Genomic DNA, 17,138 nt, shown 5'->3' on the forward strand with positions numbered 1-17,138 from the left:
GGCTACAATTGAGCACTAAATTTAGTCTAAGCTTCCTGGAAGCCAGGGCACAAAGGGAAATTGGGGTGGAGCATGAGATTGTTGTCAGATAAAGTAAGCATACAATTTAGTCCATAGGCGTGCATGGTTAGGGGCTGTAGATTCTATGAGAAGTATTTTTATGTAGCAATGTTGAAGATTGTTAAATGTCTTCACTTGCTGTTTTGTGGAAATTGTGCTCGTGTTCTTTAAGAGGTGATATTTGATATAGATTCCAATAGCAGGGTTTAATAATATATCTCAACTTATAAAAATATTTCTGTGGTTAGCTGAACTAATGTGGTCCAGGTAAATTGCTTTGTGGTGACCTCACTATGTAAAAGGAGAGGACATAAATGGCTCAGGAGATTTTAGATTCTTTCTCAAATATCAGCTACTTCAGCCCTACTTCTGGCAAGTTCTGGACAGTAGTCAGGTCAAGGTTGACATTCTGAAGTGTGTCTGAGGTCTACTGTGTTTGTACTGATTGGAGAGTGATCTATATATTAGATCAAATAAGTGGTATAAAGGTCTTCCTCCTTTTACAAAGGCAAGGAACTTGGTTTGTGTCTGAGCCTATTGGTACTAGGATTTGAACTTGCTTTCATGCTTGCTTGTACTGAGCCATGCCTCCAGCTGGTTATTTCCTGCCCCCACCCCATGCTTGTTCTGTCTGCTTTTAGGCTTCCCACTTGGCTCCATCTCCCTTCATGGACACAGAGCTTTGCAGGCTTCTCTATCCAGGTTGGCCTGACATTGGGGGTCTTCCCAATCTCAGCCTCCATGGCACTCAGGGTGACTGGTTAGCCAGTATACTTAGCTAGGAATTGAAAAGAAGTATCACTCATTTTTCTGCCCAGGCTGACAAACTACAATTCTCCATTCTCAAGCTGTATTCTTATTTTTGAATGGTTATTTGAGGAATGGAAAGACAATTATTAAATAATCATTAGCTCTACTGATAGAAATGGTAGTACATTTTCCCTTAGATCAATGTAGCAGGTGTTTGGTTTGTTTGGTTAGTAATATAACTAGTGACTACAGATTAGGTTGGACCAAATATTTTCTCTAATCTACAGGAGCATTCACATGCATATCATTGTTTTGCTGTGAGTTAGGAGATAAAGTGCTTAGCACAGTGCCTGACACATTGCAATTGGTCAAGTAATGGTAGTGTTTTGTTTGTGACAGAGTCTTACCATGTAATTCAGGTTGGCCCAGGTTGACCTATATAGTTCAGACTCTAATCCTCTAATCCATGATCTTCCTGCCTCCTGAGTGCTGGGATTATGTGTACAAACCACCATGTCTATCCATGGTAGCTTTAATGAAGTGGGGTTGAGATGAAGAAACAGTGTTCTCTACATAGTGCTTAGATCTGAGAAAACAGCTATTTTTCTTTTTTGACGTGTCTTCGTGACTTTTGTGATTGTTATTTCTGTGGCTAATTAGTTGCTAAAACTACCAAGATGAAAAGGCCAGGGCTATCAAAGCAGAATCCAGTAAAATCAACACTATTTTCAATGAGAAGATTGTATGAGTAGGAATAAAATTGAAATTGCTGTGTGTGTGTGTGTGTGTGTGTGTGTGCGCGCGCGCGCGCGCATGTGCGCGCGCGTGTGCGCGTGCACGCGCTCACCCACCCACTGTAGGTATTAGGGCTTGAGCTCAGAGCCTGAACACTGTCCCTTAACTTTTCATTCAAGGCAGGCACTCTACTACTTAAGCCACAGCTCCATGTCTGATTTTTTTTGTTGATTAATTTGGAGATAAGAGTCCCATGGACTTTCCTGCTACATTCAAACCTCTATCTTAGATCTCAGTCTCTGAGTGGCTAGGATTACAAGCATGAGACACAGGGGCTTAGCTAAAATTGTTTTAAAAGTATTTTAAAACAGTGGAGCTAATGAATTGGGACATGTGTATATTATACTTTTCATTTTTTATACTAAAGTGCTTTTTATTGTTACTGTTTTTAAGCCATGTGGGGCTTAAATAGTCTCTCTGATTCCTCCACACCTTTCTGTTTTTTTATTTCAATTACTGTTGATCCACACCTTTCTATTCTTTCCTATCAATTGCTTTTCTGGAGTGCTTGTGCCTTCATTTTGTTTTTATTAAGGTCCAATAACTAGCATGGCAGGTTATGTTGGGTTATGTTGGGTGTGTGGTTTTCTGTAAAAGTAAAGGGAACCCTTTGTTTCCTGTGTTTTCTCTTTCTTTTATCATCATCATCATCTTCTTCTTCTTCATCTTCTTCTTTTTTTTTTTTTTTTTTGCCAGTCCTGGGCTTGGGCTTTCTCAAGGCTAGATCTCTACCACTTGAGCCCCAGCACCATTTCTAGCTTTTCTCTATGTATGTGGTACCAAGGAATCAAACCTGGGTCTTTGTGCATGCTAGGCAAGCACTCTACCGCTAGGCCAAACTCCAGGCCTCTGTGTTTTCTGTCTTTATTTAAAACTTATTTGTTTGGTCACCACTGCCCTTAAGAATGATCTTCAAGGAACATTTATAATAACAACTTCCTTTTCTAGGAGAAAACGCCTTAAAGTCATTGTATAGGTATAGAGCACTTTTTACTATATTTAGCTTATTAAAATTTATTCTCTTCTCTTGCATGATGTTTCTTTGTATTCACCAAGCTTTCCTGCACTTTGTTTTTGTTTGGAGTAAAATTTTTAATTTCCTTGTGTGTGTGTGTGTGTGTGTGTGTGTGTGTGTGTTTGGTACTGGAGATTGAACCCAGGACTTGGCATGTGCTAAGTACTAGGCAAGTGCTCTACCACTGAGCTACATCAACACCTTTAGAATTCAGTTTTAATGTACCCTTTTGGAGGTCAGTTCCTACCCTTTGGAGAGTTGTTTGTGGAAGAGAGTTATTAGCGAACCACCTATAAAATGTGAACAGACAATGCATTTTAACCTGTGGAGTACAATTTAATCCTTGAGGCTCTGGACAGCTACTCAGTTGTCAATACTGTCAATTTGACAGAAAAACTGTTCTGAGCCTGGAGTCCTTGATGTTCTAGAGGACTCAGTGGAGTAGTCTGTCGGTTTGTGAGCTAGTCTCTAAAGCTTAGTAAAACTAAGTAATTAAAATACTGAAGACTGTCACTTTTTAGATAAAACTACATAAAATTCACAGGGGGGTGGGGGGGTAAGAATAAATACCTCCTACTGGTTAGAAGCCCAGGTTCAGTGTTGACAGTGGCCAGCAGTTGAGGAACAGTGAAGAACCTTTGATGGGGATACGGCTGGGAGTTACAGCCTTAGGCCAGGAGTATCCTGACTGCTCTGTAGAACCCTAGGCCTGGGTGGAGGGAGACTGGCATCTTAAGTGGCGCAACTCTTCATTGTCTTTTTGGACTGCATTTAAATCCATAATAGTATTTGAATAAAGAGACCACACAACTAAAACAAAACAGCACTTCTCAATAGTATGTAAAGCAGTTTTCTTTTCCTCTATAAAAATCACAGTAAAAAGCTGGGCAGTACCTATGACTCAGGCCTGAATTCCTAACTAATCTGGAGCCTTGATATGAGGATTGAGGTTGAAACCAGCCAGGGCAGGAAAGTCCATTAGATTCTTACCTCCAGTTAACCACCAGAAATCTTTAAGTGGAGCTATTGCTTAAGTGGTAGCTTTCAGTTAAAAAAAAAAAAAATAGCTCAGGGACAGTGCCCATGTCCTGAGTTTAAGTATCAAGACTGATGCCAAAAAAAAAAAAAAAAGTCAAGGTAAATAATGTATTTGTGCTGCTTTTGTCTTGCTTTTTACTACATTTCTTTCAGCTTGCACATAAAGTGCTTCCTTGTGCTTGATAAGGGACCCCTGTAATCTGTGTGTGTGTGTGTGTGTGTGTGTATAGATACATACATATATATATATGTATATATATATATATTGCTGAATTGGTAAGTAAAGAATCAAATCTTCTGAGTTCAGGGGCCGGGAGTTTGGCCTAGTGGTAGAGTGTGCCCTGCTTGCACATGTGTGTGTAAATACATGCAAATGTCATCTATTAGGTCCATAGTATATGCCAAAATGTGGTAAAACAAAACTATTTCTACCTAGATGCATCCCTGATATTGTTTGCTTCTGTTTCAGCCTCTGAGAGGATGGAGGGGTTTCATGGTGACGTCACCGGTGTCCAGAGCCCATCAGGCAGCCACACAAAGAGCTTGCATGCTGCCTCCACACTCACTGTTGGGGTTCTAAGGGTGCTTCGGTCTTTGGCTGTCAGCCTGGCACCTGTAAATGAGACAGAAGGTTTCCCTGAACACTTCAGAACTGCTACGACTTCTGTCTCACCCACCGTGGAAGAATCTGGAACTAACAGTAAAGTAACTGAAAATCCAGGCGATGAAGAATTCCTTGAGCCATCCACAGAAAATGAATTTGGATTTACATCATTACATGTGCAAAATGATTCCTTAAGTAAGCATTCCATTTAGATCAGCTAGAATATTTTTGAATAATTAAATTCTCTCCAGGGGCTTCTTCAAGACGATCTGAAGTCTCTGAAGTAAAAGTTTACTCTCTGATGACAGGAAGTCCTTTATGTGGCCTGTCATATTACTGCATTGTTTATTTTCATCTCATGACAACACTGAAGTTGGCTTGGGCCAGTATCACCCGCCTCTTGACCTCTTAGAGGCCTAGAGCAGGGGTGAGGATCCTCTCTGTTCCGCACTGTAGAAGGCCCAAAGAGTCATCTGCTACATAGGGGAACAGACCTGTCTACTTATCAGCTGTCTATATTGATAATTTTCTATGGACTGCAAATAATGTTACAAACGTCCAGATGGCTCTTATCAGAGGAAAAGGTTCCACTTCCCTAGGCACGGATTGAACTGAAGCCTGCCAGCCTGGTAGCTCACTCAGCAGATTGGAGGGGCTCTCAGAGTTGGTTCCACATTTCATTCAGTTTACTGTATCAACTTCAGAGTGACATTCTTCTTTCCTCAGAGATTGGGCACTGTCCTTTGATTTCTTTTGCTTACAGCTAGCACCCTACCACTTAAGCCAGATCTCCACTTCTGGCTTTATTGATCATTTACTGGAGGGAAAGAGACTCTGGACTTTCCTGCCTGGGCTAGCTTTGAACCATGATCATCAAATTATCTCTGCCTCCTGAGTAACTAGGATTACAGGTGTGAGCTACTGGTTCTGGGACCTATAGTTCATTTTTAACTAGTCAGAATTAGGATGTTCATTAGTATTGTAACTGTTTTAGAAAAGTGCTTTGACTGTGAACTGTGTAATTATGCACGTTGTACTAATTGCACTACTTTTCAGGGGGAAAGAGATTGAAACACTCAGTCCTATAACTTGTTCTTATTTACATATGTGCTGTTTAATAGTGCCATTCACCAGCCTTTACTTTCAGTGTTGCTATCTTACTGACACTCAAATAACTTTATTTAGAAAACGAGAGTGTTTGTTAGGTGGTAGATACAATAAACACTAGGTAAGATTCCTTACAAAAGGAGCTTTCCTTCGAGAGAACTCACTTGTTAAGTCATTGAGGATCTTTTTCATACCTGTGTCTGACTGTTCCCCTCTAATATCTGACAGCCCTTGGAGGACATCAGCTTGCCAGCCTCTCTGAAACAGAAAATGAAAGACTCAGGCCGCAAACGGAGATAGTTTATAGGTCAGTTCCTGCCATGGGAGTTGGAGAAAGCACAGCACGCTGGTTCTTGACCAACAGCAAGACATATGCAGATGTGAGAGAAAGCTCTGCTTCCTATCCTGAGGTTGTGAACACTTTAGTTTTGACCCAGTTCTCAGACTCTGCTCAACAGTCCAAAGAAGGAAACTCAGTGCTGGGTGAGAGAAGTTACTCGGAATCTTCGTCTACATCTTCCTTTAAAAGCCTAGATTCCTCAGCGCCACGTGGAGAGCGCTCAAGTAAGTTTTCATTTCACTAAAGTGTATTCTGGGAGTGGGGAATGGAGGGGATTAATGATATGTATGATCTTCCTAGCACTCAATTTTATTAATTATTTTATTAATGCATACCAAAGCATGCACTAATAATTCTGCTAGAAACTATTTTTATTGACAGGCTCACAGCTGTAATCCTAGCTACCCAGGAAGCTGAGACCTAAGGATTTCAAAGCCAGCTGAGGCAGAAAAGTCTGTGAGACTCTTATCTCTAGCTAATTAGTAAAATGCTGGAAGATGTGGCATAAGTGGTAAAATGCTAGATTTGAGCAAAACAATCTCAGGGTTCTGAGCTTAAGCATTAGAACCAGCGTGCACGCACGCGCGCGCACACACACACACACACACACACACACACACACACTCTTCCTAGCCAGGGGCTGGTGGTTCACACCTGTAATCCTAGCTATTCAGAATAATGAGATCTGAGGACCACAGTTTGAAACTAGACAAGGCAGGAAAGTCTGATGGACTTATCTCCAGTAAACCACCAAAAAGCTGGAATTGGAGCCTTGAGTAAAAAAAGTGAGGGACAGTGTCCAGGCCCTGAGTTCAAGCCTAGTACAGGAAAAAAATCCTTATGGACCATTAGTTTCATTATTTCCAGGCCATTTTTCTACACTGCTGATACAGGTATATCTGTATATTCCATCTATTTAATTTTCTGCTACATATGAGAAAGTTAATTCCGCCTCACCCAGTAACCCAGGGATTTCTGTGTCCATATCTTCCCGTTTTCTGTTGCTCATATCGTACCCCAGCAACTCCTTCTGTCACAGAGCTTCTAGAAAGTGAAGGTTAGGAAGCTACAAGTCACTGTTAACTCCAGATCATTCGGCAAAGGCATCAAAAAGAAACCCCTCCTCCTTTTAAGGCAGCTTGGAGATATGATTCCTGTTCCAGGCAATTTTCCCATGTAAAGGGTACAATAATTTTTAGTTGTGCAATTTTCATTACTGTATTAATTCTTAAACATTTTTATCACTCCACTCTAGTAAAAACCCATATACAACAGCACTTGCTTCCTGGTCTATCTTTTCGTTTGTTTGTTTTGCCAGTTGTGAGGCTTGAACTCCTTCTAGGCCTTGTCCTTGAACCTCTTTGTGCTCAGGTTCTACCACTTGAGCCAGAGCACCACTTTCTGACTTTTTTTGTTTAATGTGGTGCTGAGGAATCGAACCCAGGGCTAGGCAAGCACTCTGCCACTAAGCCACATCCCCAGACCCTGGCCTATCTTCTTTTTAGCCCCTGGCAACCAGTTAATTTCCTTTCTGTGGATGTGCTTATTCTAGACATTACTTTAAAATGGAAACACATGCCAGGTGCTGGTGGCTCCCCACCTGTAATCCTAGCTACTCAGGAAGCTGAGATCTGAGGATTACAGTTTGAAGTCACCAAGGGCAGGGAAGTCCATGAGACTCTTACCTCTAAACTACCAAAAAGTCAGAAGTGGAACCCTGGCTCTAGTGGAAGAGTGCTAGCCTTGAGAAAAAACAAACAAAACAAACAAACAAAAAACCCAAGGACTGTGCTGGGGCCAGGACTGGCACACATACAAAAGAAATCATATAATACGTGGGCTTTTGTGGCTTTGTTCTTATGATGTTCATCTATGCTTAGCATATATCTTCATTCCTTTTTGTAGTTATGTACTTTCACCATTTGATAGATGTTTATGATGTTCTTTCCTTTTGGCTAGTATTAATAATGTTCCCATGAACATTCATGTATGGACGTTTTGTTTTTGCCAGTCCTGGGGCTTGAACTCAGGGCCTGAGCACTGTCCTTGGGCTTTTTCCTCAGAGCTAGCACTCTGCCACTTGAGCCACAGCACCACTTCTGGCTTTTTCTATGTATGTGATGCCAAGGAATCAAATTTGGGTCTTTGTGCATGCCAGGCAAGCACTCTGCAACTAGGCCAAACTCCTGGCCCTGTATGAATGTTTCACAGAGACATGTTCTCGCCTAGAACTTCCAGATGTATGACAGCACCATTTTTAAGCTTTTGAAACATACCAATCTGTTTGTTAGTGTGGCTGCACCATATTATGTTCCTATTGGTGATGTACAGCTGTTCCCATGTCCCCTATCTTCACAGATACTTGTTGTTCACCTTTTTAAATATAGCCATCTTAGAGGATGAAGTGATATCTCATTGATTTTGATTTACATTTCTCAGCTGACTAATGATGCTCATTTGTATCTTCTTCATTTGTGCTTCTTCTTCCTACCATATCTAGCCAATTGGGCTATCTTTTTATTATAGAGTATAAGAGTTCTTTGTGAGTAGTGCTGTGGCTCAAGGGGTAGGGTGGTAGCCTTGGGCTGAAGAGCTCACAGACAATATCCAGGCCCAGAGTTCAGATCCCACGACCCACACAAAAAGAGTTCTTTGCGTGTTCTGAATACTCATCTCTTCGTTGATGTGTAATTCCAGGTGTTTTCTCTTAGTCTATAGTGTGTCTTTTTACTTTTTTGACAGATTTAACCTTTAGTAGATTTCAATTCTTACTTCTCAACTACTAATAACAGCAACTTTATTTTCTCCATATTAGAATCCCTATTGTTCAGGAAATGACCACATATTACTCCTCCTGTGGCATGAAAAAGCACATGCTGGTCATGAAAGTGACACACATCTAAGTAGAGGACACTCACACTTTTCTCTGAAGTCTGTGCATGGAGAAAATGTGATTTTTAATGTGACTTGGGGTTCAGTTTTTAAAACAAGGAGTAGGTCTGCTTCTTGAAATGATCTCAATATAATGGATACCCTGATTTATCTCCTTTCCTCTGAATCACACAAAACTGACTAATAATGCAGTCTGGCCTTTTAGAGTTGATTCCTTTTTCTAGATTCAGATTTGGATCCTCTGTCTCAGGTCATGATTCTGTTAAGCCTACAACTCTGATGATGTGTTGTTCACTTAAAATTTCACAGTATTTAAGATCTTCTTCTCCAAGGTCCCTTTCTCTCTGTCTAGAGAAATTATGCTCAGAGTCTCTCCTGCTTGACTTCCCAATGGTCTCTGAGCTCTTGGGCCTCAAGTCACCTCCTGTGGTTCCTGGCTTGCTATTGCTCTGGGTCACTGCATGTCCTATCCCCATGTTCATCCCTGATTCTCAATATAAATGCATCCTGAAATGAATTTACTGAACACTCCACTTTACATCCATTTTCCGTCAACACATGTCCTTTATTCCTTATAGGAAATAAGAACTAGGAAGAGTTCCTTTTCTCATAGACAGACTGTGACGAGTCCAGGCCAAGAAGAGGACTTCACTTTGGTGAAGTCTCTGAAAAGAAGGATTTATTTGAAAATGTAATATAATGGTCTAGGCTAATATTTTTGGTGGCAGTACTGGAGCTTGAACCTATGGCCTTGTGCTCTCCTTTAGCTTTTTTGCCCGTCAGGTCCCCTTCCCACTTGAGCCATTCCTCTACTTCTAACTTCTTTTTTTTTTTTTTGCCAGTCTTGGGCTTGAGCCCAGGGCCTGAGCACTGTCCTTGGACTTTCTCAGGGCTAGAGCTCTACCACTTGAGCCTCAGCACCACTTCCGGCTTTTTTCTATGTATGTGGTGCCGAGGAATTGAACCCGGGTCTTCATGCATGCTAGGCAAGCACTTTAACCACTAGGCCAAACTCCCAGCCCCTACTTCTAACTTCTTGCTCGTTAATTACAGTCAAGAGTCTCACAGACTTCCTCCTAGCCTGGCTTTGAACTGTAATCTTCAGATCCCACACTTCTGAGTAGCTTGGATTATAGGCATGAGCCACTTGCCCAGGGAAGTCTGGGCTAATTTTAAGGTTTACTTTTAAAGTTTATAGTATTCAACATATAACCACGAAAGAAGGAAAAGGATATTTATTCATGTGTCACTTTAGTCAATAAAACAAATGCATAACCAGGCACTGGTGCTCATGCCTGTAATCCTAACTACACAGGAGGCTGAGATCTGAGGATGGCAGCCAGTTCAAAACCAGCACTTAAGTCTGTGAGACTCTTCGCTCCAATTAACCACCAGAAAAACCAGAAGTGGAGTTGTGGCTTAAGTGGTAGAACACTAGCTTTGAGCTGAAGAGCTTAGAGACAGCACCCAAACTCAGAGTTCAAGCTCCACACCTAACCCGCCGCCCCTCACCCCCCCCAAAAAAGCATAAAAACACACATATCTTTTAGCCTCCACTTCCAATCACACTTTACTTCTTGGCCCTGTGCTAACACTATAGGACAAGCCCCAGAGAGGTCTGGGTGACTTCCCCCTAGGCCTTAGCCAACTATCTAAACCTCTAACATCGTTGTCTTTCCCCTTTTACCACGAATGGCTCTAATATAAACTCTTAAGGTATCACCAAGCAGAAATCCAGACGTGGTTCTGTATGCTGTCTAGTAAACCTTCCCATTCATCCAGGCCACCCGAACAGGGGCATTCATTCATCTGTAGGTCTCACTGCAAATACAGACTCCGAAGAAACGTTTTGTGTGTGTGTGTGTGTGTGTGTGTGTGTATGTGTGTATGTGTGCGTGCGCACGCATGCGCGTGCGCATGAGTCCTGAGGCTTGAACTTAGTCAGAATCTGGGTGCTATCCCTGAGCTTTTTTCACTTAAGATTGCTCATCTACCACTTGAACCACAACTCCACTTCCGGCTTTGTGATGGTTATAACTGGAGATGAATCTCATGGATTTTTCTTGCCTGGGCTGACTTCGAACCCGGGTCTGGAGATCTCAACCTCTAGAGTCGCTAGCATTACAGGCTTAATAAGGCACCAGCGCCCTGTGCTTGGCGTCCACAGTCCAGCACGCCAGGCCCTGTGTAAGAGACCCCTCACTTACCCACCACCGCCTCTCCTTGTTTTGCAGCTCAGGGCCATGGGCCCCAGGCAGGTGAAAGCACTTCTGGATCACACCCCGGCAGCGTGCACACCTCAGCAAATCTCCCTGGAAGTGGGGAGCAGCGCACACTGCGCTCTCTCAGCCTCCCGGATGCTGGCTCCGCTGCCACCTCAGCTGAAGTGCGAGCTCGCGCAGAGCTTCGAGGGAGCGTGACTGACCACGCAGGCCTGCTATCGCGCCCGCCTGCCGCCATGCCTGCTCTGGAAGGTGGAGTGTCTCCTTCCTCACAGTAACTCCATTTCCCAGCCCTGGAGACATGAAGTTGCCAGGCGACCCAGGGAGAACCCTAAAACTCTTGCGAGGCCCCACCTCAGGAAGACTGCAGTCCTAACCTCCCTTCACCTTGGCCCCAGGCCCCAGTCATGCTCTGGTGAAGGCCAGTCTCCTGGAACAGAGAAAGACATCATTGTGAAATCCGGAGGGTTTTCCTTTTGCCACTTGAGTGTAACAGTTATTTGAGGACTTAAGAGCGTTTCCAGTGCTTAGTTTGCTTTTATTGGGAAAGGGATCTGCACCTCTTCCTTAATTTTAGGCCCCTGCTCCTCCCAAGGTAGAGCTACTCAAAGCCAACACCGATTGTGCTTAGCCTTCCCATGTTGTCTCTGCCCAGAGTGCTCACATTTGGAAATCACCTTCCCAAAGCAAACTTTTCACCTGCTTGAGTTGGTGGATAGATTGCTGCAAGTCTTGTTTTATAACACATGTTTCAAAAATGTTTACTTGATCTAACTTTGTCTCTTTTCCCTTGTAGTCACTGGACTTAGCTATGGTGGTATGAGTGGCACAGCTACTGAACAAAGGACTTCCAGTGATCGCACAGACCATACCTATGTCTCATCTACTTTCACCAAAGGAGAACGTACATTACTATCCATTACAGATAATGGTTCATCCAAAGACATTAGAGAGAGTTCAACCTCTTATATTAAGATCTCAGACTCTCCATACTTAGACCATACGTCCTCTTCTCAGACACAGACTGAGAGAAATAACATCTCATCCTCTGATGGAGAGTATGCTCAGTCCTCCACTGAGCCAATCGTTCTGGGTACATCTAATCTTCCACCCTACACATCCACCATTAATATGCCAAATACTTTGGTTCGTCTGGATGCCAGGACTGAATCTATTGGTGACTCATCTTCTTCAGGGTCCCCTTTGCCTCTGCCCTCAGTGTCACAATCCCACCAGTTGGACTTATCTACCAGGGCCTCTACACATCAACTGAAGTCTACCTCAGAGGTGTCCATACCTTTGGCTTCCTCAACACCACCTTTACCAATAGCATCTACTCATGTCCCACTTTCTTTCTCACAAACAACCTTATCACATTCATCTTCAACTCCAGTTCTACCTGGAACAAAGGAGACACCTGTGACTTTAGTCCAGACATCAACAATAGCATCATCCTTAGCAATGTCTCATAGTAGTGGAACAGCAGACCCCAAGAACCAGAGCACCCAAGAGAAAATCATCACCGAAGGAAAGTCACCGAGCCTGGTGACGCTGCCTACAGAGATCACCAAAACTGTAACAGTGAGCTCTCCTTCAGGGGTCCCTTTGCCCCCAGGCTTGACAGAATTCTCCACCAATCCAACCCTTCCAGCCATGAGCACCAGCTTAGTCCAACTGTCTCCAGCATTAACAACCACCACTCTTCAGTCTGCTCACCCACCTATGACTAGTCCCAGAACCCTGTCAAACAGAGAAGTGATGATCCCTGGCCTTGTAACTGTTCACACTACAACTGGAAGACAGCTCTTACCAACCCATCCTATCACTCCAGTGCCACAAATCTCAACAGAAGGTACCATCACAACAGAAAGAAACAAAGTGCATATAGGTGATACCACAAGATTGATCCCTGTGACCAGTGTACCCATGTCAACAAAAGAATTGACCACAAGGCCTGACCTTATGGATAAGCACAGCCCAGCTTCCCATCTCCTCAGAACATCTCCTCAAACCACAGATGTTTCTACAGCTAAAGAGTTGACTCCTAAATCTACGACCTTCACTGCTCAGAGCACCACAGAGTCACCAATAGCATTGCCACTTCCAACCTCCGGTAAAATGCATCTCATAAATACGTGTTGGTTGCTAAGCCTTGTCAAACTGAGAATTCTATGAGGCTTGGGATTCAAGTGAATGTGTGGAAATGGCTTGTGTTTGAATAGTTACTGGGCTTTTTGTTTGGTTTTTGATTTTGTGGGTGTTAATTTTTGTGCTAGTACTCATGGCTGATGTTATTTACTTACATAGATGATGTGCTTTTATGATGTGCTTTTATAGGTGATTTGGGGTAATATTAAAAGTAGAATATTACCATATTTCGGTTAGTTCGTTTTCAGAGTTATTCTTTTGGAATGAGGATTCTTGACTTTGTCTGACTTTTCTTATTCTTTCATGGCTTTATGAAGAGGTATTACATAACTAGAATGTGCCACCACCAACTACAATAGAATAAAACAGTTCTGGACATTGCTCCTGGGGCTGCCAGTCCAAGATGGCAAAGTCTTTGTGTCATAAGGGCTTTGATGGATTTATGTAGGGCACATTTTTTATATTATATAAAGAGAAGAGGACATTACAGTGCTCAACTCTGACCATTTTCTAAATGATATATGAAAGTTTAGTTATATTTAGAGATTTTTTTGGATCAGAGTTACTATGTTTTTTCCTCTCTCCTCCTCCTCTTCCTCCTCCTCCTCTTCCTCCTCCTCCTCCTCTTCTTCTTTTGATTGATCATAGGGCTTGAATTCATGATCTAGGCACTGTCCCTGAGCTTATTTTACTCCGGCCTAGTACTCATCACTTTGAGCCACAGCACCACTTCTGGGTTTTTTGGTGATTAATTGGAAATAAGAGTCTCATGTACTTTTCTGCCTGGGCTACATTTGAGCTGTGATCATCAAATCTTAGCCACCCAAGTAGCTAGAAATACAGGCATAAGTCACTGATGCCCAGCAACTATGATTTTAATATAGAAAGCCCAAGAGAAAAGGCAAAGCAGATCATACATACATAAACACACAGTACAGTGAATCTTGCAGTTTCTATAATTGAAATGATCTTTGATTCAAGTAGAACTTACTAAGTAGCACAAGGGCAATGTAATCATCAATTCTGAGCTGAATGACCTGTATACTGCATTTGATTTGAACCAGTGCTTGTATTCAAGGATCCCGTTGTCTAATACATACACAATCACAAACTAAAACCAATACCTAGTCTCATTGCCCTGTCTCCTTAACCTTTTGGAGCCTTGTTTTATTTTAGTAGTGTGTTTTTTCAGGGAAAGTAAACAGAAGTAAGCAAGAATCAAATATTAGCTCAGAGAATTAAATATTTACCTAGAGCTGTCTTTAACATTGCCTGTGTGATTAATTGTGTTATTCATGGGGTGTGTTTTTAGTTAACAGCTGTGCCACAAATCCTTGTCTTCATGATGGTGAATGTGTTGATGACCTTACTGATCGTGGCTATCGATGCGTGTGTCCACCTTCCTGGAAAGGGGACAACTGTAGTGTGGGTAAGAGAAAAACAAATGTCTAGTGACGTATTGTCTCATGGGATTATTCAGTAAGCTACTTTCTCCTCCAATATGGAAAATAATATGCCTTTTTAATTGATACTCTGCTTACTTAGAACTACTGACCTGCCCTTACTGAGGCACCCACAGACTTCCCGATTTGGATCCATTCTCCAGGCCCCCTCACCCTCTACTCCGATCTCCACTGGAGTACCTATGGCTTCCTAAAGGCACAGCAGGCACATCTGAACTGTTGGCATTTACTGTGTTGGTTCCTTCGCCTGGATTACCCCACCTAAATCTGTTTATTGAAGTCCTTCCCGTCTAGTCCAAGTGTTATTTGAAACTCCCCATAGGTACCTGAAGTTTGCAACTAGTATATCCAAATAATGCATTGTATTTATAATGAGTTGTTTATGAGCTGCCTGTGCCTCAATAAGTAGTCAACCTCTTGAGGATAGTGGTGATCTCTTACTCATCTTTGGGACTGCACTGCACCTAATGCCACAGGTCCTTGGTAAATACTCTCCTAGATTATGACTTGATGTGTGCCATGGACTCAATATGGCTTTAATTTATCTCCTCTGCAGATGTGGATGAATGCCTGTCAAACCCCTGCCCACCCCTGGCCATGTGCAACAATACTCAGGGATCTTTCATCTGCAGATGCCCTGTTGGGTATCAACTGGAAAAAGGAATATGCAATTTAGGTAAGACAGGAATTGGTTCTGTATCACAATATATTTAGTAACATTATGTGTATTATTTATTTCCTAACCATAATAAACACTTGTCCAAGAAGTAAAGCTAAGGAATATAGAGGAAGAAGACATTTCCTATTATTTTAAGGAATATAGAGGAAGAAGACATTTCCTATTATTTTATCTCCTTTTATTGGAGCCATGCAACTTTGTGGGGTGGTTTTTTTTTGGTTTGTTTGTTTGTTTCTTTTGAATCATGGGACTTGAATGCTGTCCCTAAGCTCTTCAAATCAAGGCTAGTGCTCTGTCACTTTGAGCTTCAGTGCCACTTCTGGTTTTCTGGTGGTTAATTAGAGATAAGAATTTCACAGACTTTAGTGCCCAGGCTGGCTTTGAACCAAGATTTTCAGATTTCACCCTCCCGAGTAGCTAGGATTACAGATATGAGCCACCAGCACCCAGCCAACTTTGTATTTTTTCATGTGCATTATGTTTTCACATAATTTGAATTATATATTTTCATAAACTTTATCTTTAATGTCTTCCAAAATTATAAAAATATTATGTAATTTTTAAAAACTGAGTGCTTCGTGCTTACTTAGCTTTCTTGTGAGGCTGGCACTCTACTCCTTGAGCCACATCTCTAGTATGGGTGTTTTTGCTGATTAATGTGGATATGAAGTCTCGTAGACTTTTTCCTTCAGCTAGGTTTGAACTATGGTCCTCTACATCCCAGCATCCTGAGCAGCTAGGATTATAAGCATGGCCTAGTGACACCCAGCTTATACAAGTATCTTAATGACTACATAAATAATATGCTGTCTTTTTTGTATAACTTCATTTGCTTAACTAATCTATTCTGTAGTTGTGGGGGGAAGGATATTCTAACTACAGTTGTTTTTTTTCTCTCTAATACGTCCATCATCATTCTTCTCATTTTGAAAAAAGATCTTCATGTTGTTACCCACAGACTAATACATTTCGACCAAGCTGTTACTGTAATTGTATGGTAGGCTGTTTGTCATATTTTGTTCCTAGTTTGGTATATTCATGAAGCTTTTTGATTTTAAATACAAACTTTATTAACCTTAAGGCTAAAAAGCAGGCAAATCAAATGAAAACTGAGACCCTTGACAAAGTGCTGAGTAGTCAAGTTTCTGTAAGGGGGTGATGAGAACCCTAGCTTCTAGCTAGTTCTTTGTATTATACAGCAATTTGTTTAGAACAGCTTTCTTGCATACTCCAGCATGGTCCTTGCTCAGATGCTGAATTTAATACCTAATTTGATGAAGAAATTAAACTGAGAAATAGACGTTTTATGCTGGCTAAGGAAACTGGCAGGTAACATGGCTCATCTTGACTCAAATTACCCAGTACATACCACACAAAAAGTGCTCAGTGAGGTGGCTGGGAGTGTAGCTTAGTGGTAGAGTTCTTGTCTAGTATACATGAAGCCCTGGGTTCAATTCCTTGGCACCACATACACAGTAAAAGTTGGAAGTGGTTCTATGGCCCAAGTGGCAGAGTGCTATCCTTGAGCAAAAAGTGTTCAAGGACACTGCCCAAAAAAGAAAAAAAAAAAAAGTGCTCAGCGAATTTGTGTGTGTGTGTGTGTGTGTGTGTGTGTCACTTGTGAGGCTTGAATTCTGTGTCTGGGCACTGTGCTATCCCTGAGCTCTTCAGCTCAAGGCTACCACCCTACCCTTGGGCCTAGATGTTATCCCTGAGCTCTTCAGCACAAGGCTACCACCCTGCCTTTTAAGCCACAGTACCACTTCCCGTTTTCTAATGGTTAACTGGAGATAAGTGTCTCAAGGTCTTTAGTGCTGGGGCTGGCTTTGAACCATGATCCTTAGATCTCAGCCTCTGGACTAGCTAGGATTACAGGCGTAAGCCACAGAGCCCAGCTCTTTGTTTTTGAGAGCAGTATCTGCATAAATTCTTATTACTGGTAAGTGGGAAGAACTTTTTGGGAAGGTTGGCATCCTACTAAAATAACAGAATTTTGAAAGTTGTTTTGAAATACAAGAATTGAGC

General features: G+C 42.0%; 1 protein-coding gene across 1 annotated transcript in view; it reads left to right on the forward strand.

The window, feature by feature from the left end:
• The window catches only part of Heg1 (heart development protein with EGF like domains 1), a 67,863-nt gene that overhangs the window by 15,195 nt on the left and 35,530 nt on the right, over positions 1–17,138 (forward strand). The window contains exons 5-10 of the mRNA XM_090330699.1: positions 4,128–4,457; positions 5,598–5,933; positions 10,836–11,075; positions 11,620–12,936; positions 14,284–14,400; positions 14,991–15,110. Coding sequence (XP_090186825.1) covers positions 4,128–4,457; positions 5,598–5,933; positions 10,836–11,075; positions 11,620–12,936; positions 14,284–14,400; positions 14,991–15,110 — 2,460 coding nt within the window. The remainder of the gene's footprint in view (positions 1–4,127; positions 4,458–5,597; positions 5,934–10,835; positions 11,076–11,619; positions 12,937–14,283; positions 14,401–14,990; positions 15,111–17,138) is intronic.

This window comes from Megascapheus bottae, chromosome 1, assembly GCF_031878675.1.
Source record: "Megascapheus bottae isolate mThoBot1 chromosome 1, mThoBot2.hap1, whole genome shotgun sequence".
NCBI classification, from domain to species: Eukaryota; Metazoa; Chordata; class Mammalia; order Rodentia; family Geomyidae; genus Megascapheus; species Megascapheus bottae.